Raw genomic sequence first — 20836 nt, 5'->3', positions numbered from 1 at the left:
GCTGGCATTAGCAGCCGTCTGCACTCACTGCTGAAGAGCCCTGACATATTGATATTAATTTAAATTTCCCCTTGACCATCATTTTTGATTCCCTCCAGCAGTGAACTTCTTTTTAGCACTGAGGGATGTTCCTCCTACTCTTCTATTAAATGCTTTAAAATTAATTAAAGAGGCTGGCTGGCCAGGCAGGGTTTTAAATTCCCCTTATCAGAGAAAATTCTGACTCACCCAACACCTCTCGAAGGGACACAAGCGCTGCAGGCAAAACCATTCTGGGGCAGCTTCCAGCCAAGGGCTTTGTAACCCTTTTATTTCAAAAGAAAAAAAAAAAAATAGAATAAAGACTCCAAAGTGCCCACCATCTGCAATTAATTTTCACAAGGAGAGCAGCTGAGCACTGGAACAGGTTTCCTAGATCCCAAAGATCTCCAATCCTTGCTCAGGTGATCTGGGAACACCTCCAAGCCCTGAGCAACCTCATCCAACTTTGAGGCAAGCCCTGCTCTGGACAGGGGGGAGACCAGAGCCCTCTGGAGCCCCCTCCCAAGCTCAAGCAACTCCCCAACTCGAGAAAAGCTGAAAACCTGATAGGAACCATTTGTTGAGGAGGTGACTAATTGAAAAAATATTGACCAAATGCTGTTGAAAATAAAAAGAGATTATAGTAAGTAATTATATGCGACTTAATATGTCAACTGCAAAGAGTTACCTGAAGGAAAGAAGATTAAGGGGATTAAAATAAGGAGCATACCACTCGTGACAAAGAGACAAAGCCAAAAATGCTATCAACTTGTGTTTATGAGCTGCTGTGTTTCTAATTAGGGCCAGACACCAAATTTGCATTTTATCTTGATTGAAACAGAATGAAAGCTAAAAAAATAAGGGCAGCCAGTGTTAAACTGTTTTCCCTGTTTAATTCAAGCCGCAACCTTACAGCATTCAAAATAGCTGGTTTTCTTCTTTTCTTTTTAAGATCTCAGCTTTGTCAGAGCGATTTCAACTTAAAACCTTCAAATAGGGGAGAGAAGGAATGAGGTCACCTGCCAACCAGCGGCTGCGCGGCACGGAGCTGGGGTACAACAGCAGCCACAGCAGCTTGCAAAACAAATTAGTAGGCAGCAATAAACAAAGACAGCGGCTGAGGGAAACCCACGCCTGAAGCAGCAAGAGCGATGGCCATTGCTCCTCGTGCCGGCAGGCTGGGAAGGATGCTTCACACAACCCAGCACAGTCACCCAGCACCGAATTCTCTTCAAATGCTGCAAAATAAAAATCAAGCTAGTGCTCAGCGGGACGCATCAGACAGCTGCCATCAAGCAGAAGGAACCAATTTTGTTTCCTTCTGGCACAGTGACTTGGGTGACTCATACGATGGAGACCTGCAGGTAGCACCTCGGAGCAAGATGCAAGCTAGTATGCTCTCTTCTCTTTTTCTTCTTCTTGCTCGTCCCCACTGGCATACCAGAAACAGCAAGAACACCTGCACACAGCACCCAAGGGCCACCCACGCCTCTTTTGGAGCCGAGCATCACGTTTTTCCCCATTGGGCAAGATTCCCCAGAAGCCAACAGCAATTTTCATGCGTCCCCACACCCTCCTAGCTTTGAAGGAGAATGTATGTGCCCTACAGCCAAGCTAGAAACTGGCAGCAACGTTGAATCAGGAAAGTATCTGTCCCCAATTCTGCTGTAAGGCTTCATCCCTGCTTCTTTTTTCACATCCCCAAGAGCATCCTTGCTTTTCTTTTCTGCTCTGTGTGACCAAAGCATGTGAGAAGACCTCACAATCCTCCTGGGAGGATCAGAATCAGACTATTAACACCTGGAGGACATGAGACACCTTTCACATGCCACTGGTTACAGTTCCTTGATGGGTGGCCCAGGACTTCAGCATAGCCTTGCTTTGCTAACATGGAAAGCAAAGTCCCTGGGGCAATCCCAGCCTCAGAGGTGTGAGGGAGAAGCCTACTGCAACGAATGAACATAGAGAGATTCTGTTTGCAAACCAAAATGCTTCCCACAGGTATCACTGTATACACATTACACCTTTGCCACCCACAGCTAAGACAAGATGGTACACCCACCAATTCCACTTTCAAGCTTAATGAGTTCTGGCAGCAATCCTGACAGCTCAGCACGGCTGCTACTCACAAAGACCGTCTGCACCTTCCTACCCTCCCTCCCCGCTATCCTGCCAACAAAGCAACAACGACTCTTCGCATCATGGTTTATTCCCCCTCCATATGTACAATTAAGTGTATGCATGACCATTAAAAATAAGGCTACTTATATCATGGCTCTGAAACACATTACAAACCAACTCCATCCCCCCTCATGACAACATTCAAAATGCTTGGTTTCCATGGTGTGCAGAAAGGGGCAAAAACAACCAGACCACATGGGCGATTAAGTGGTATGGGGCTTTGGTAACTGGATCTAGAAGCTTCCTTCTCTAGCTGAGATAGTCAAACACAGCCAGGCCAGTGGGAGGGAGATCGTTATCCCACCACGTCCTGGTGAGGTCAGTCCAGGTCCCACGCAGCTGCAGGTCACCTCATCTCAGCACGTTGCTGGTGGCAGGCAGCAGAAGCCCAGGCTCACAGACAGCAGGACAACTTCAGGCTCCCCTTTGGAGCTGCCCCTCCAGGTCGAGGCAGGGGCGTAAGGAGAGGAGGAAGGAGAAGCTGCCCTTCTCGATGGCCAGAGGACTTCAGTCTCCAGAGGTGTCAACCTGGGTGACATTTCTCAACATTTAATGCATCTAAAAAAAAATAAATCAAAGAAACAACCAAACTGTATCATTATGGGATCTCAAAGTGAATTGCTTGCATGTCCAGATAAGGCTTAGAGACTTCTTCCAGTGGGGATGAAGAACAGTCCGGATGAAAGTACCTGGAGATGTGCAACGGAGGATAGCCCTGTGTGGTCCTGTAAGCTCCCTTCCCAAGTAAATCTGTTCCCATATGCAACAAGAGAGAATCTTCCAGCTTCAGCTTGTGGCTCAATAAATTTTATTATTCCTTTTTGTTTTTATTTAAAAGAATTTGTTCTCCTATCATAAAAATTAGACAACCATACCACCACCACCAGCAGCAGCAAAGTCTGTGGAGTTAATGTTGATGGCAGACAGTTCACTGGTGTTTCCAGTGTCTCAAAATGTCCTAGAAAGTCCATAAATGGAAAAAAAATCCAAACATGATGGTTTTGGGGAGGAACATCAAGGTGATTTTGGTTTCTTGTCCCACTGAGGATCCCAGATGAATACTGTAGCATATCAGCAGGACCAAGTACCTCATGCCTTGAGAGAAAACCCTTCATACCAGCTCCAGTACCTGATTAGTAGGGAAGACAAGACATTTAGAATAGGAATTTATGACACTCATTATCTCCTACATCAGCATATAGATCACTAGGACAGGACTGACCCTTCTGTCTCCACCCCTTACCCTTTATTCACCGGCATGCAATAATATCACGCAAATGGGATAAGCACTTGGCAAGGATCCCAATTTTGATGTCTCTCCGCACTATGATAAATTACAGCATGAAGCAAAAAAATCCACAGTTGCCTCATTTCCACACTCATCCCAATCAAGCAGCTCTTGGAAGCTTTGTAAAATGGAGATCAGAGATCTTGTCCTCTCAGCCCTCTGTGCTCACAGTTCCCTTGCCCACGCTAAGACGGTACAGCAGCCTCTCAAGGCGTAGTCTCGAGATGGCAGAAGAGTGACCATGAGGGCTGTCACAGCCTCTATTAACCTCGTTTGGTTTTACTGGGGAAGGCTCTAGAGCTTTAGCTTGTGGGTACTGTCTAGCACAGCATCTGCCCCCAGACTGGATTCGTCCTTTCCCAGACCACCCCACCTCCCCCCTGCACGCTGCCAAAGGCAAATGGACATACCCGAGCTCTGACAGCCCTGGCTGTTTGCACATTTCTCTGCCTTCCCTCATTAACAAGCAAACTGCATGACCAAAATCTCTCCCAATCACTCTCCTGTTGCTGCTGGATTCATTTCAAGATATTAAAAATATCTGTGCATTTTTTGTCCATTTTACTAAGAAGGAAGCAACCAAAGTAATGAGCAACCAAGTACAAGGCCTGCTATGTACAAGAGGCTATGGCATCCCATGCTGCAACAGCAGGAGTAAATAGGCTACTCATGGACTAAAAAGGTGGAAAAAAAATATGTTTTCATATGCAGTCAAACACAGATGACTCTGGTCTCTCCCCATTCCTTCTTTTTTCTGTGATTTTTCTGGGACTGTTCAGACCAGATATTCTGGTCTGGCTCCAAAGAGCTGCTGTTGTCAGAGGGATGCGAGAGGAAATCAGGATGAGAACCCCAGCTTCATGAAAGTGACAATTCAGAGTGTAACCAAACAGCAAGTAAAGCCCTTTATCAGTAGCTACAGAAAGCTGCCAGAGCTCTGGGCTACAAGTTTACGGTGTTAACCACCAAGCCTCAAAAGCACGGTGGAAGTCAATGTTGCTGTGTACAATCTGGGGTGGCATCAGACCTGGGGGGTCTCCAGAGGATCAGCACCAGCCTGGGTTTGAGTTTTTCCTGGCTGTCTGATAGACACGTGAAGAAAATACCAAGTATTTTCCATATTACACTTCATGGATAGAAATACATTGAACAGACAACCTGGAAGACTTTTAATTCAAGTGCTGAAAACCTGGCAAAATGCTGGCACCTCAGTGCACAGGGAAGGCTGTTGCTTTCACAAAACCCTGCGCTGGCAGCTGCCGTCTGTTACAGCCAGCCTGGGCACCAGGAGTAAGCAAAGCGAAGGAGCATCCCTGCTCATTTCAAACACTGCTCCAGCCGGCTGCACATCAGAAGCTCAGCTTCGAGCTCTGCTGTACCCAGTGTCAGCAGCAGCCGCCAGAGGATGGGCTGTGGTTAACGCACAGCCTCAGCTGCCACGAGAACCAGTGTGAGCCTGGGGAGATGCTTGGGCCAGACTCCCCATACTAGTAAGACCTCAGGAGCAGCGGAGGCATGGCAGGAGCTGGACGGCCACCAGCAGCTTTTCTACACCTTGCTTTAACTGGGTTTCATTGCTGGTGCACTGTCTGCTCGCTCTACCACATGCCAGAGGCAAATACGTCATTTAAATTACAAACTTCTACAGTTGGGATGACCTCCTCTAGTGGTTTGTCCTGGCTGTATGATTTCTCTGACCTTGCTCTTCACTAACAACAGATTCCAGCATTCAAGAGGAGATCTATGAAATAACTTACCTTAATTGTACCCTGACTGTTAGCAGCAATCAGCACGTTGGACTCCTGGAAAAAAACAGAAGAGGTACTATCACAATCTGCATTGCTTTTTTTTTTTTCCTCGCCACCCCCCCTGCCTTTTTTTTTCCTTCCTCCTGCTCCTTTTTGGAAGAATGAGCAGAGAAGCAGCAGTTGTTTTCACCTTAGCCATTAGAATTCTAGATAATTTCAAAGGGACTTAATTCTTACTATTTCCAAGATGCTTTCCAGGCTAACTCTTATAAAAGTTACACTACCTTGAAGAATTAGAAAGCAATAATCCTTAGTGCTTGTACAGAGCTTTAAATCTCCAAAGCAATTTACAAACATAAAATAATCCTCACAGTCTCCCCGTGAAGTGGGCTAATAATAACAATAATAATAATAGTAATAATATTAATCTTTTGGCAGCATATGGACAAAGGTCTCCAGTGCCCTAACTAAACTGCCTATCACCATGACAAAACCTCCCCAGCTCTGAGGCCACACCACCTCTCCCACAGCCAAGAGGTTTCAGACAAGTAAAACAAAGAGAAGAGATGAGAGTAATAGTAGATACACCCAGTTTGGAAGGGAAGATAAACAGAAGTCTCCAGCCCTGCTTTATGCACAAAGGCAGTATCTATTTACCTCCTGCCAATTGATGGAGTTGCATTTGGAGATGTCCTGGTTGTCTGCAAATTAATGGTCTGCTGCATCAGTCAGGCAACCCCCAGGCAAAAACTAGGAGACAGCGGCTGCTCTTCAGACTGCATTCCTGATGTGGCCAGCAAGTGCAGATGCACAAAAATTGTTCAGCCAGGGGAAATCCAAAGGAACTTGACTGTGCCAATAAACCTAAAGCATGTAAGTGCTGGGGTGCTGGCAACAACCCTGGAGATGCCAAGGTCAAACCGCTGCTCCCAGACCAGTGTCCCGCATCCGCTTTATATCCCCACTACTGTGCCAGTAGTAGCACAGACTGCCAAACTGCCTGCCACGAACCGTTTTCTCTAAAGACAGCTGATATCTTCTCAGACACATTTTTCGATTTCTCTTGCTGCTTCTATCCATCCCCAGACAAACTTGCTGCAATTATCCCATCGCTTAACACATGCATTTTTAATAAACTCAGTGACTAGAATATGCCCCGCTCCAAAGGGAGCAGACAGGCAGCTCAGCCCAGCCCCAACAGGATTGCACACTGCCTCGCCACGAGGTTCAGGACTTTGCACTGCCATCAGCTTTGAAGCAAAGGGAGAAAAAACCTTTTCAATGCACAAACCCACTGATCAGGTAAGAGTAGCCTTGTGGTGGACCACTGGGCTAATTGTTATACATAGATTTGTTCACCCCGGTTACAATCATTAAAGGATTAGTTAAAACTCCTGATATTATCTCACCAATGATCCTGTAAGTCAAAGCTCCTGAAAAGAAAGTGTATCCTCAAAGGAAGCATATACTCCAATTTCCATTAATTTGGTGGCTAAAAGGGTCTAATCCCATGAACTGCTCAGCTTCTGGTTAGCAGCATTAAAATCAAAACCCACCAGGGGGAATGCAGCTATAGATGTGATTTGGGGACTAAAACAGGGACCGGGATACCAGAAAGGATTTTGGACGCAAGGGAGAGAGACCAGCAGCTATCTAGTGTGCAGTGCAAGAGCCTTGAACTCCTGAGTACAGATGATCCAAGGTTTGAATGATTCCTGTTTGCACCGTAAGCGATTGGTAATTCATCCTGCTGCTGCAGTCTGCTGGGGTACCACTGTAAATGAACTCTGGTTCAATGAACAGTTTTACCTGCTAAATAAAATAAAAACGCCAGAGGGTAATATACTCTCACTCCCTTGTTCTTCAGAAGCCACTGGGTTCTTTTTTCAGCAGGGTCTGAGCTAATCACCGCTCTGCTGCTTTCAGCCACAACCATGAGACGCAAACGGGAGCAGACAGCAACAAAATTAGCACCAAATCTGTCATCGAACAAACAGTGACTTGCTTGTTAAGGTACTCCAGCACTGCTTCCCTGGGAACGCAGCTAAGTAACTTGTTTTTAATCCTCTAAAGAAACAATTCTCTTCCTTTCGTGCTGCCTGTAAAACAGCCAATATATTCAACGTGTTAAACGCCTAAGCAAGTCGTGAGGTTGCTTAGATCCGTAGGTTTGTAACTCATGACAGCTGTGTGCATGCTGAACCAATCTTTTTGCCAAGACATGTACGAATGGAGTGACCATGTCCTCAAAACATGACCACCATGACCACTGAACTGGTAGAATACCCACGTCACCCACTGCACCACTACAAGCACCTGTATCTCTCAGGCATGAAAATAGAAGGTATCACCATCCATTGTGGTTGCATGTTCTACTTTACCATAATTCATGTTTCTAGGCAGAACAAGAAGGTTGAAAGGCTGGCCTTCCCTCCTCATCCCTCCTAAATTTGTTGTCTGCAGGAGCCAGGAACTCTCAAAGCAGAGGCAGGGGCTCTATTGGAGATCCACCCCAAGTGAGTAGTCCTGCTCTGAAGAAATCAGTTATTAAAGTGCCCCTTCTATGCACGCACCTCCTCCTACGGGTGGTTAGCACTTGTAGCCCTACTTCAAAGAAGAGGCAAAAGGTGCCAGCTACCTTTGCTAAAATAAAATTGAAGGAAAACAAAATGAAAACTCACAACAAAAACCAAGAAATGAGAGATTGCTGCCTGGCAAGCAACAGCATTTTGTTCCACGTGGTTGCTAATCTCAAGCATTACTGCACACTGGTGGAAAGCCACCGACTGTGTAACCTGATGAAATGTGGCAACCTCTCTTCTGCACATCAAAGCAGATAAGGAGAGATGGGTGGAGACGTGGCATGGTGCGCTCTGGTTCGCTGTGATGAGATAATGTGGCATCTCAACAAGCCAGGGACAGCCATAAAATTGATGGGGAACAGCTTAAAAGTTTTGGTCCTGTTAAGTCAACAGGAAAGAACAAGGCTCTGGGGATGACAGGAGTATGCATCTTCTTGTCTCTTGGCATTACATACGAATTTAGAAAGATTAATCGACAAATGTAGGGGCGTCTTAGGACTTACATTAAGATTAATACAGGGTGCAGGTCCAGTACTGCTCTAAGATGCTCCAGGCCTGTCCTGTGGTAAGCCTTATGAACAGCCTTCCACACATGCCAACTTTTTCCTTGACTGCAGAGGCAGTGTTGTGGGAAGCCTGAAGGACAGTTCCTTGACATTGGGAAGGACTTGACTCCACCACAAATCTTTGTTATTGCCTACAGCCTGGACACATATCCACATGGAGGTAGGCATTATGCAAAGTGAAGCTGTAAATCAGTCCTGAGTGCAAAGACAGACCAGGCAGAAGCACCTCTGCCTTCAACCTGACGCATCCCTGTTCTCCCAGATGTGGCACTGGATGAACATGACTGGTCCACCCATAGGAACTCAGGAGCATTTGCCCTTGGGATTTGAAGGGACTTTCATTGATTGTGCCAAACCAGCACATTCTTGATGGCAAAGAAAAACAAAATCAAATCTAGGACCTTCCTGAGTAGATGAAATACCTGCTACATTCACCATTCCAACAAATTATTCACCCAGTGACAGCTGGTTTTTGAAGCACACCAATTTCCTTCCCTCCTAGAGCCCTGTGTTTGGATGGCCCTGGGGAGACAATTTGTACAGGGAAGGAAGGGAGGAGAAGGAAAGTCTGGCTGACTGCTAGTATTCATGCAAGAGCAGTCGCATTAAGAAAATCAGAAATGCTCTGGATGTTTCGCGAAGCTTGAGGAAACCCAGCTGAACAACTGAAAAGTTGTCAGTGCTGCTTCTGTGCAATAGGGAGTAAGAGACAGCTGAGGTTGTAGCTCTTCCACTCTTTCTTTATATCTTTGTGCAAGAAAACATGGGGGTTGGGGGGGAACTAAATTAATGTCACCCCAGATAGCTGTTAAAACCCCACACATCTCCTTGGAGGGACACACACTGATGCCCAAGCAGACTCAAACTCTATGGAGCAAGAGAAAATTCCAGACAGACCCTCTAGCTAAGCTGTAAATCCAGCCTCCCAGTAACTGCAGGGCTCATCTCCAGCCATCCCTCTTCCCTTCTAAAGAGTCACCATGGACACCTGACTGCAGCCACAGTGCTTCGGGAGTTCAGCATCCCTCCCCATCAGAAGGCTCAGGCAAAATCACAGCTGAGTGTTTACTGTCTTCTTTCCTGACACAAAAGAGACAGCCTGTCCCAAAGGGGCTCAAAATAGGCAAAATGAGCACAAATCACTTGGACAGTTTGTTTTTCCTTTAATGTAATCCTTTGTAAAACCACGCCTCCTCCATTATCCCGCATGTATCAGTCCTTGAAGTGAAATACAGAAGCTCACACTGAGGGAAAAGCTGGAGCATGGTCTACAGAAGAGGAGGAGCCTGGATGCTGACTTTGAAACATCTCGGTCCCCCTGTTGGGAGCGAAACTGTCAACCAGAACATTTATATGTGAACATAACCTACACTTTTGTAGCTCATAAATGCAGTAGTTTTGCAAAAAGAGACTCAAGAGTACTTGAAGGTTGGGAACTACAGTGGGTAGCTAACAATCACAGCCTTGACCATGTAAGCCAACACATAAAAGATACAGCAGCACTTCTCGGTGCTGTTAACCTGACAAAACAACCCTTTAAACAAACTTAACCAACAGTGTTTCCCTGCAAGGCCCATGCTGAGGAAAGAAGAAAGTTTGGCTAAAGGAGAAATGATACAACACGGACTTATTTCCTACTTCTGCTCTCCATCCTACCTTCCACAGATACCAGCAGTAACACAAAAGGCTGAAGAAATTGTCCCTTCGAATTGTAAAGATGCCAGTGGCGAAGCAAGATGTGTCTCCAGGTTATACATGCATGTGTTCATGCAAGGGACTGTAAATCATATTTCAGACTTTCACCATATTCTAAAATAACTACAGGCCACAAAGTTTGTGCCTCTTACGCCCCTTTTCTGCACAAATAAGTCATATATGATTCAAACTTCCAGCAGAGTCATCACTGAGGTAAGTGTAAATTTTCTGGATTTTCAGCTAGGTTTGTTCCATGGATTCACAATTAGGATTCCTAAAGCTTTCATTTTAAATTAACAACTCACCTCGCCACCCCAGCAGACATTTTTGCTAATGAATGGCTGGTTCGTCAGCAATTCCCTTTCAAGCAGACGGACTCGCTGCCAGCGAACTCTGAACACTCACTCAAAGGAACAGGAGCCTAATTAAGTAAAGTTGTTGATACAATAGGAAAATACACTGGGTGAGAAAGCCTGCACTCAAGTGGCCATTGCCTTATGTTATTTATAGGCAGAATAAAAGTATATAGTTGAACTAAATCTAGTGGTGTTTGTACAGAAAGCCCTTTAAGTAAAGCTACTCAGTCCTTACTGAAGATGGCAGCTATTACTTAGGTGCTGGCTTTTAGGACTGAGCTGCAGACCATCTGCAAGACATATTTCACCAAAACTTTTCCCATCGACATCACACACAAAGTCTTTTCATACATCAAAATACGTGAAAGCAGTTCCCCAACAGACCACCACTGCTTGACTGCTCTTCATCTTGTAATTAGCAGATTCTAACGGCTTTTCACTCAATTCCCCTGAGACTCAGTTATTTTCTTGTTGTATGACTCAAGTCAGCTTTTGTTTTTGAAAGAAAATTACAAATTCTAACCTAGGAAACACGATGAACCTCCAGCGTACAAAAAATCAAGATGCTTTTAAAAGCTAAACTGCTAGATTAGATCTCTTCCCAGCAGGACGATGTGCGGCACATGGAATTCTGTTCTTTTTATTTCCATTGTTGTGATACAATTGTTAGCAACGGAGGGGTGCACGATGGGGTTGTTAAAGTGGTGCACAACCCTCTACCTCTCTGTGTGCCAGAATTTGCCTTATATGCCATCACACTCACCTAATGTTAATCCATTTTGAACAATTTTAAGGGATTATTTATTATGTATACTTCGAACATCAGGCCCAAGCAAAAATTAATTACTTCTTTAAACCAAGTACTTTAAAGAACAAGGTCTTACATATAAAAGATGTCACATTTCAGGAGTGGCAACACCTGACTTGTTGTTTGAAACCTGGAATGGAACACACATGCCTAAACTGTGTCTTTTAATCCTTAGAAACTGTATTTTTATCGCATTCTGAAGGTAATTCCTTTGTACACACAGAGATAAAGCCTCCTCAGGCTTATCTGGACACCCCCCACCCCCCCCCCCCCCCCCCCCCAAAGCAACAGCTCAATATATCTGGAAAAGGTCTCGCCTGTGCTTCCTTCTAGATCCAGCCGCAAATACACAATCTTTTGGGTTTTTAAGTTTATAAATGCTGCACAATTACACCCACAGAGCATAATAAAGGTATTTTCCTAAAACATTAACCCACAGATTTACAGATGACAGCACTCCTTTGCCTTGCTTTCCATAGAAAGACTTGCCTACGGTCACATGCACACATGTATAGTTTCTTCTCACGTAGGAATTCATGGACACAGTATAAAGGGGAAAAAAAGCTTTCAAACAAATTAGTGTTTTCATCATCCTACATCACGCAGAGTTTGCAGCTTCTGCACAAGATGAAGCACGTCTCGCTAGGAAACATGCACAGGTAGAAATTCAACACTCCTTGAATCCCTCCCCTCATTTTTCTGCAATTCCAGACTTTAATCTCTGTACCAGGGATGCTTTTATCAAGTTTTCTGACACTTCCACATCTGGTATTTTCTAACCGCGACACTCAATACATGAATATATCCCTCTTTCCTGCTCCCTGAAGCAGCAGTCTTCTCATTTTTGGATTTTACACTTAATGCATTTTTTTACTTCTATTTAGACCAAACTCAGCACAAGAAGATGCTGTATAACTGGAAGCTTATTTGCTATCATATATACTCAGGTCTCTGTATTCACAGAGCATGGGTGCCCAGGGGAAGGCAGTCCAAGGCTTGCTCCAGTGACACACTCAAATGAGTAGTAAGCTATCTCCCAGCCAAGTGAGAAATCACTTTTTCTTAGCATGACCTTTCTTTTCAGCATGTAGCTCTCAAGAAAACGAGATCAACAAGGCAACTGAAGACCAGGCTAGAAGAAAATAGAGGTACACACGTGCGGTGCTGCACACAGACACGAATTTGCACCATCTTCTGAATTCAAGATGGAAATGGAGGCCAGTGAGACTGATGAAAGAGGGCAAAGAAAGCTCTGCAAATTTCCACCTCAGGAATTGTTGCTATATTACAGGCGACTGCCTCTATAATTTAGTCTTTCTGGAACAAAACTGGTTTTGATGAGCGCCTAATTTATTTAGAATTCAAGATGAGAATAACTCATCAGACACTTATTATTCTGCATCTACTGCAAAGTGAAGTACACAGCTCTAACAGCTGTTGCACACTCCCGATCAGGCAAGGTAGGGAGACATATGCTAAAACCAAATTATGGTGGCATTAACCCCCCTCCCCCAAAGGGCAAGTCTTCTCCTCCTTTATATGTAGGAATATTGAGCTCCACTGCCCATCTATCTGTGACAAGGTCTCTAAAGCTACTTGTTCCTGTGGTCGTATATCCTGGGATTTCAGACGCTCCCCATAAACAATATGCTCCAGGCCTTGAACAAAGCAGCAGCAGTATATAAATATAGTTCGCAATAAGCCTACAAAAAACGTATACATAAACATGCAACACATTAGCATCAATATTGCAAAACCACAGGAAATGGCTAGGCATTAGTTTAGTGAAAACAGCTTTTAACATCTATTCTCTTAATACTTAACGCTCCCCAAATATTCGTTTGGCAATTTTACATAATGCAGTGCTGTATGTCCCTTGACAACTGCACAGTCAGAGACCTGCATTTCTACCGCTGATACATTTTCCTCCTTTCTTTTCTACTTTTTCTTGCAGTCAGTCATTACATCATGCTGGAGGTGATGAATTTAATCTCTCCCTAGCCAAGGTCATGTTGCCCTGCCCATCAGTGCCGTATGTGGCAAAACCAAGCCCTGGGGTTGTATCATTACTATTGCTATCACTTACGCTTCTCTTCCGAACCGGCCTCAAAACCAAAATGAGCCATCTGAAGTAACGGCCACCAATCTGCATGACAGTATTCAGAAATGTGACCTAAAGCTGGTAGTTTTAGGTAGTGATTTTGTGCAGACCAATGGCAAACCATCGGGGACTGGAGCCATAAACAGAAATCAGCAGAACATGAAAAGCCTCTTCAGTCAAAACTACCCCAGAACAGACAAACAGTCCACCCTACAAGCACAGCCTACCATGAGTGCCACACAGCCCAGTCCTGAAGCACAGCAAGGACCACCACTCCCTGATGTTGCACTGGGAAGGAACAGATGCAGCTGGGAAACTCCTGAGAAGCTAAAAACCATCCTTTCCCACACCTCCTCAGTCCTCTAATTTACAACATATTCCTTGCCCTACTGTGAAGGGCAAACTCCAGTTTAAGCCCTGCTTCATGTTTAGCTGCTTGTCTTATGTCTCTTCCTTTCACTTTCAATGTGTTTCTCCCATCCCTCTTACCCTCTCTCTTCTTCCTTCTCCTTTTTGCCAGGTCAGTGCTTTCTCTTCCAGCTCAACTGTATCCAACACTCCTCAGTTGCTCAGTTCCCTCTTTCAAATCTTCTTCACACTTAAATCAGCAATTCCCTAGTTTGTGCAAGAACGCTTTTCATCTTTCCCAGACCATCTGTCCCATATACCCTTTAGGGCTTTTGTATCTGTGAGATCATTGTCCCTTGCATGGTATCTCTCATCAAACCCTGCTTCCAGCACTCTGTTCTTGAATTTCAACTGCCTCTTCCACAGCACCATGTACATCTTCCCACCTTCCCTTCCCTCCCCTTGTGAATCCACCTTTGAAAATCCTACTTACAGAACAATTTTCATTTCTTTGCAACGCCTTTGCCTCCAACATACCAGCACCCACACCAATGTGCACAACTTCCTTGGGTTCAGAACAGTTAACCTTCCTCTCTGGTCCCAGTAGCCGATCAACCAACCATATCTGCTCCCACAGGCTGCCTTCCCTTTTTAGCTCTGTTCTTCTAGGTCCTCAAACTCATTACTGCACTAGGATGACATATCTGTTCCTCTGGTCCCTGCCTGGCTGTCAGCTGCAGCTCATTCCCACATCCACCTCAGAAACATCGGCCTAGATAAAGAACAGAGGATAGATGAATATAAGGAGGTAGAAGTCTTAAGGTTAGACACTGAAACACCATGTTATTTTGTGGGAAAAAACCACTGCTGGGTCAGGAGCTTTGAACAGGAGAAGGTGATCCAAGTCAGCAGCCTTGCAGGCGCACACATGCCCCGGATAACCTTTCTTTCATGCTTTTTCCTGATACACAAGAGTGAATACCACACATCAGCTGCTGTGCTGAACTGATGCACGCTCCTCCGAAGGCCGACAAACTGTTTCTAAGTTGGGCCAAGAGGGATCACTGCTAGGTGATGCATCTCCTGTGCTCTACGAAGCTCTCAGCGTGCTGTTGATGCTGCCAGTGGTTTCCCTGGGCCAGGCACTGGAATCTGGATCCTGTTATCAAACCAGTCCCCAAATAGAAATATCACAAAATAAGCTGTTAGCTGGGCCAGCTCCTGCTTCCCTTCCTCTCCCAGTACCATTACTTTCAGTCTCTAAATAGCAGAATGATACAGGCTTAAAACTGACCCAACCACCTTGGCATTAATATTTTAAATTATTAAGTCTTAGCTCTCTAATGCCAATAAATCATTTATATGTGCACATTTAATTAACAATCCAATCAGTAAAAACAACTTAGCATTCGCCCAGCACATTTTATCAGAGGAACCAAAGACACATTACAACATTAATTAAGTGTAACAAATGCTCTGGTAAGGTAGCTGAGTATTATCCTGCTTTGACATGTGGGGAAACCGAGGCAACACACTCAGTGGATTTGCCCAAGGTTAATCCAGATGTTCACAATGAGGTGCTGAAGAGAGAAAGCAAGGAGAAATACCACTGAGATTTAACTCTCCTAATAAACATTCCTTTTCTGAACTGCACTATTTACTTATTTGCTGATGAGAAATCTGTTCCAGCTGTGATCCTCTCCCAAACAGACTAGGGGCACAAACCACTGCTGTCAAGTATGCTAAAAATCAACCCTAAACTGCAGCAGCCTGCCAGGTGAAGCTGAATGCGCTGGGTCCAACTCGATACCCAGCTAAAGCCCAAGGTTTTGACGAACACTTAATGACCCTTTCCACCCCACAGTTCACACTATGCACACATGTAAGCTCATGGGATGCTGGACACTTGCCCAGCAGTCATAGGTCCTAGATCTACACTGAGTGTCTCCTCAAGGGCTCCAACAACTCATCCAATCCTTGGCGAGTTTCACACCAGGTTCCCATGCCAGGAGCATGGGAGAAGAGCAAGAAATTCCCGACTGACGCCGAGTATGCTCACAACATGCTGAACAGTCATGAATCTTGGAAAATATCAGGTGTCCCAGTATCCTCACTTTTCTACAAACCCATAGTTTAACCAGTCTTCAGGCCACACAGAGCCCATCTTGCCATCTCCTCTTTCCTTCCCACACCCAGGTGACAACCCCCACAGTGGCCCCAGACAATGGTGGCACCCACACTATTGCAGCAGCTCTGTTTGAGGACATGCTCCCTTGTGCCCTCAACTTAGGGGAGTTCTAGATCCAGCAGTTTTGTTTGCTTTCCCCATTTGGTACAGAAAAACACTGGTTTTGGGACTAAGGGTACAGCTGACAGCCAAATTTGTTTGCCCAAAGCATCAGGGATGGCTCTTTTGATAGTGCCTGGCAGCCATCTAGAATTCGGTCCAACAGCTCATACTGGAACAAGTTCATCCTCAATTTTTCCAAAAATCATGAGTTCTGCTCTGTATGCAAATTACATGCTGTGGAAACACTTTATGTTTCCCAATTACCATGTGATGAAACGTTTCAGACCCTGATGATGATGCCCGCTGCCAGTCCCTTTAACCCAAGTGCACACCTCTCGGCAAAGCTGGATGGATTTTTGCAAGTTCTCACTGAAACCCAGAGAGCTCATCTCTTCAACATCTTTGGCAACTGGATCTCTATGATTAAGGGACCCGAGTATAGACACAAAGTCTGTCTCATGACGGTAGGATGCAAAGCCTTCCTTCTCCAAGCAGAAGGATGCACAGAGTTGCTTATGAGACAATAATCACAAAGTCGACGGCTCCTGCATGGCTCCCAGTCTGAGACAGGGCACGCAGAAGATTAAATAACACGGAATTCACCTAATTAAAGCAAGAAAGAAAAAGGCTTGGCTATTATTAAGGTATTGAAGCTACCATAGGCTTAAGACAGGGCAGATAAAACCCTGAACTAACCTCTAGAGAAAGAGGTCTTGCAACTGTGTAACTGGTGGGAACACCTCCTGGCCAGTGCTAGTGGGACAGGGTGGGAAGAAAAGCCTTACTAAACCCTTCACATGAAACCATCCCCTCAAAGCAAAAGTGGAAGAACAATTAATCCATTACAACCACAGATGGTGGCAATCAATACAGGAGAACAGGTTAATCATAGGAGATGTCAGGAATGATGAAGGGAGCCAAGCCGAGTCAGGCTGGCTGGGTCAGCAAGAGGGGAACACTTTGGCAGGAACTCATGAAATGTCTGATGGACCGAGGAAATCAATTTATTTAAAACTGATAATGCATTCATACTCTGCTATTGTTCATTTTATACTGTTTGGCTGTCAACGGTTTGGGGCAGGGAGCTGTCACCTGCTGTCTGGACAACATCTAGTGTGGTGGGTTGGTCCTGGCTGGATGCCAGGTGCCCACCGAAGCTGGTCTGTCACCCCCGTCAGCCGGACAGGGGAGAGAAAATGTAACTGAAGGCTCATGGATCAAGGTAAGGGCAGAGAGAGACCACTCACCAATTACCATCACGGGCAAAACATGCTACAAAATTTAACGTATTGCCTCTGAGAAGTCAGACTACAGTAAAGAGAAATAATCCCCAAATCTTCAAACACCATCTCCTTGCTCCTCCCTTCTTCCTGTGCTCCACTTTACTCGCAAATTCTCTATCTGCTCACCCACAGGGGTGCAGGGGGACAGGGAATGGGGGCTGGGGTCAGTACACCACACACTGCCTGCCTCCTCCCCCTCCTCCCCAGCAGGTGGTCCCTCCCACAGGACCCCAGACTCCACAAACCCCTCCAATGCAGGCCCTTCCCAGGGGCAGCAGCTCTTTCATACTGCCCCAGCCTGGGTCCCCCCCGCGGGGTGCAGCCCCCTGGGCACAGCCGGCTCCAGCCTGGGCCCCCGTGGGGTCAGAACTGCCCCCAGCACGGGCTTCTTTCCCGATGGGCCCGGCCAGGAGCTGTGCCAGCATAGCTGCCCATGGATCAGGGCTCCTTCGGGCACCCCCTGCTCTGGGGAAGGGGGGGATCTGCCCCCCCATGGGCTGGGGGCTTCACCACGGGCTGCCCAGGAATCTCTGCTCCAGTGCCTGGATCCCCCCCGGCCTCCTCCTGCCCTGACCTGGGTGCCTGCAGCGCTGCTGCTCTCACATTCTCATTCCTGTTGAACATGCGGTTTTCTTTCTCTATTTCTTAAATGTGCCATCCCAGAGGTGCTGCCACCGCCGATGGGCTCAGCCTTGGCCAGCGGCTGGCCTGCCTTGAAGCCAGCTGGCATTAGCCCCACTGGGCGTGGAAGCCTCTGCTATCTGCTCACAGAAGCCACCTCTACAGCCCCCTCTACCAAACCCTAGCCACACAAACCCAATACACCTCATCCATTGCATCTCCTGCCAATTTTAACTTCTTTGCATCGTCCTAACAAAAATAATTTCCACCTTTAAGACTGGCCTGACACAATGCAAGCCTTCGAACTGTGTTACTGGATGGGCCAAAAGCCCGGCACCCACAGAAATCAAAGCTTTTGTTTCCCTTTAAGCCAGGAATAGTGTATTTAATAGCAACAAGAACAGAGTCACGGGTCTAAGTGTCAGCGCTGAGGATGCTGTCTGGGGGAGGGGGGGAAATGACAGCATGTAAGGATGCTGCATCTCCAGCAGAGGCTGCAGGCAGGGAGGGTGGGGGATTACACATCTGCAGGGTGAGCAGAGCTACAGGAAGGGGAAGGGAAGCACAGCAGGAGAGCAAAAATATCTCATCCCCTAGAGGCTACTTCCACCCAAAGGGCTGCAAGCTGCTCAGTGGTAAGAACAGAAGAGGGAAGGGTACCTGCCTGCAAGGTGGCCCAGCTCGTAGCTGCATAAGCTACTACAGGAAACATAGTTCTTGTATTTTCTATGTGACATGTGCCACAGAAGTGAAATCACCAGGACCCCATGAGATAACAGAAGAGACAAACTGTTTCTTGCAGAGAAAAATCAGGGCACAAACATTAGCATGCATATAAGCTTCATACCTATACTAATGCTATTTATAACATACACCGATTTGGGAAAGAGGACTTCGATATAAGGAATGGAAGTTTAATTAAGGTAAAACTAAAGTTTCCATTAATCTTGAAAGGATCATAACCTGCTGCCTCTCCTTCAGCATTCAATTCAGCTAATGCTGTAACAGGATCAAGCACAGCATTACACACCTGAATCCTCCCACAAGGCAGACAAGGCTAGGCAAGCTGTACCAAACCACACTGCCTTCTCTAGTCCTGAGAAATAAGAAGAGCCATCTCCTCAAATTATTGTTTCAAAACTGCCCCAAGTGCAGTGGGCAAATATTTTCACTAGCCAGGCATGCAGGAAAATTATGAAGGAGAAGAGATGTTGATAAACTTGAGATTGGCAATGAAATATAGCAAGAGCCTATACCTGCAAGCAGCAGGTTCTGAGGATACCCAAAACTGCGTTTAAAGTCACGAACAGAAGTTTACTCTTGAGCAGTAACTACACAAAACCCCAGCTATATTTAAATCTTCTCCCTGCATAAAGTCATAGGGTTAACTGTTTCCTGTCTTCTGTTCCTGTGGTACAGGGTAGCACAGGTAAGGATGGGGCCGCAGAGCAGAGCATCCTCCTCCAGCCAGCAGAACAATCTCCTCTTCATCTACAGCCAAGAACAGCTCTAAAGCTGGCCTGGCTTGCAGTTAGCATAGTCTTTGTAAATTTGTTATGACCATATGCAAAAGGGAGCTGAACTGGACTTTGAGCTGGGGCAGGTCTGCAAGGCTGTTTGGAAGAGAGCAATCTTTCATTTGTAAACTGGAAGATGATGGAATCTCTGAAAGCAGATACACTGAAGCCCACAAGCCATTTCTGCAGGTCAGTTTTCAAAGTAAGGCCACACTGCAAAATATCAGCTTTGATTACCAAATTTTATAGCTGGTATTGAAAAAGACAGTACAGTAAATGGAATTTTAATAAGGTCTGACTGTACATAAAAGGTGAAGAACTTCATTAAAAAAACATACAGAGTGCAGGTGACATGTATGAGGTTGCTTCTCTAATATCCTACTGCTGATGCTTTCCCCATTGCATTTATCTCGGGGGAGAAGGGAGTGGGAAGAGAAGACAGCTATGCCTTTGGTATTAAGAATGATGAGAGTACAGCTTTATAGCTTTAGTACAATAAATGCAAAGCATGACATCTTCCCTACTTCGTTCTGCAGAATGAACTATTCAAAAGATAATAATGAACTTTGCATCATCTAGAAGACTCAATTGTGTTCTGCTGCCTGCTTCCCTAATCCCATCCATCTAAAACACCCTCGAATCCAGAAGGATGAGTGAAACCAGCAACAAAAATGCACCTGAGAAATCAGAAATCACTGGGTCATTCAGCTGTTGAAAAGCATTTTACATTTAAAAACAAAGGATGTAGAAAAGAAAAACAACTAAAAACCCCACCAAGGACTAAGATTAAAGTCAGAAGAAAAATGAAGGATGTCTTTAGACAAGTTCATTGATTGTGAGAGGGGAAAAAAATATCTGAGCTCTACATATAATTTTTACTAGAGAGAAACTCCCTATTCTTTCATTCACCTTCCACTTTCCCCACTCCCCAAACTCGCTCACTCACCTCTCTCCTTCACCTTACCCTCCCCTAAGGAATACCAGGAGGTAGCCCCTGAATTCTAATTGCATTCGCTATTCTACTAAATCACATAGATTAGAATGGGCAAAATTAGTGGGACTCGCCTATCAGGCATTCTCTGCAATACTGGATGAGAAGTCACCTGAAGCTCTAGATGGGCTTTCTTTTGTTTATGGCCTTTAAATAATTCAGAGAGAGGAGCTGTCAAGCTGAATCTGCAAAGCTCCCTTGACTTTGGGCTTGCACTATTAGACTGCCTGCCTATTGTTTATGAAGACAAAAAGGAAAAACGTTACAAGATTGTATGTCTGCATGGGAGGGGAGTCAAGGACTAGAAGAACAAGGGCTGTCATGACAGAAGTCATAAAAAAACCAGATGGGAAAGCAAAAGTAGGCAATAGGTGAAATACAGATATACCAGCAAAGCAGCAAGAGCAAGTTGCCTGTTTGGTCGTGCTATAAATAAATAA

At 45.4% G+C, this 20836-nt stretch overlaps 1 protein-coding gene across 2 annotated transcripts in view; it reads right to left on the bottom strand.

Moving 5' to 3' along the window:
• Positions 1 to 2212: 2212 nt before the first annotated feature.
• Positions 2213 to 20836, bottom strand: part of COP1 (COP1 E3 ubiquitin ligase) — a 127862-nt gene continuing 109238 nt past the window's right edge. For both annotated transcript variants that reach the window (XM_037403678.1, XM_037403679.1), the window contains exons 19-20: positions 5248 to 5292; positions 2213 to 3331 (exon numbers count right to left, since the gene is read on the bottom strand). In XM_037403678.1, the coding sequence (XP_037259575.1) occupies positions 3314 to 3331; positions 5248 to 5292 (63 nt within the window). In that variant the 3' untranslated portion in view covers positions 2213 to 3313. The remainder of the gene's footprint in view (positions 3332 to 5247; positions 5293 to 20836) is intronic.

The sequence above is a fragment of the Falco rusticolus genome, chromosome 11, assembly GCF_015220075.1.
Source record: "Falco rusticolus isolate bFalRus1 chromosome 11, bFalRus1.pri, whole genome shotgun sequence".
NCBI lineage: Eukaryota > Metazoa > Chordata > Aves > Falconiformes > Falconidae > Falco > Falco rusticolus.
The sequence above is the reverse complement of the archived record's forward strand: the minus strand, read 5'-3'. Positions and strand labels throughout refer to the sequence as shown.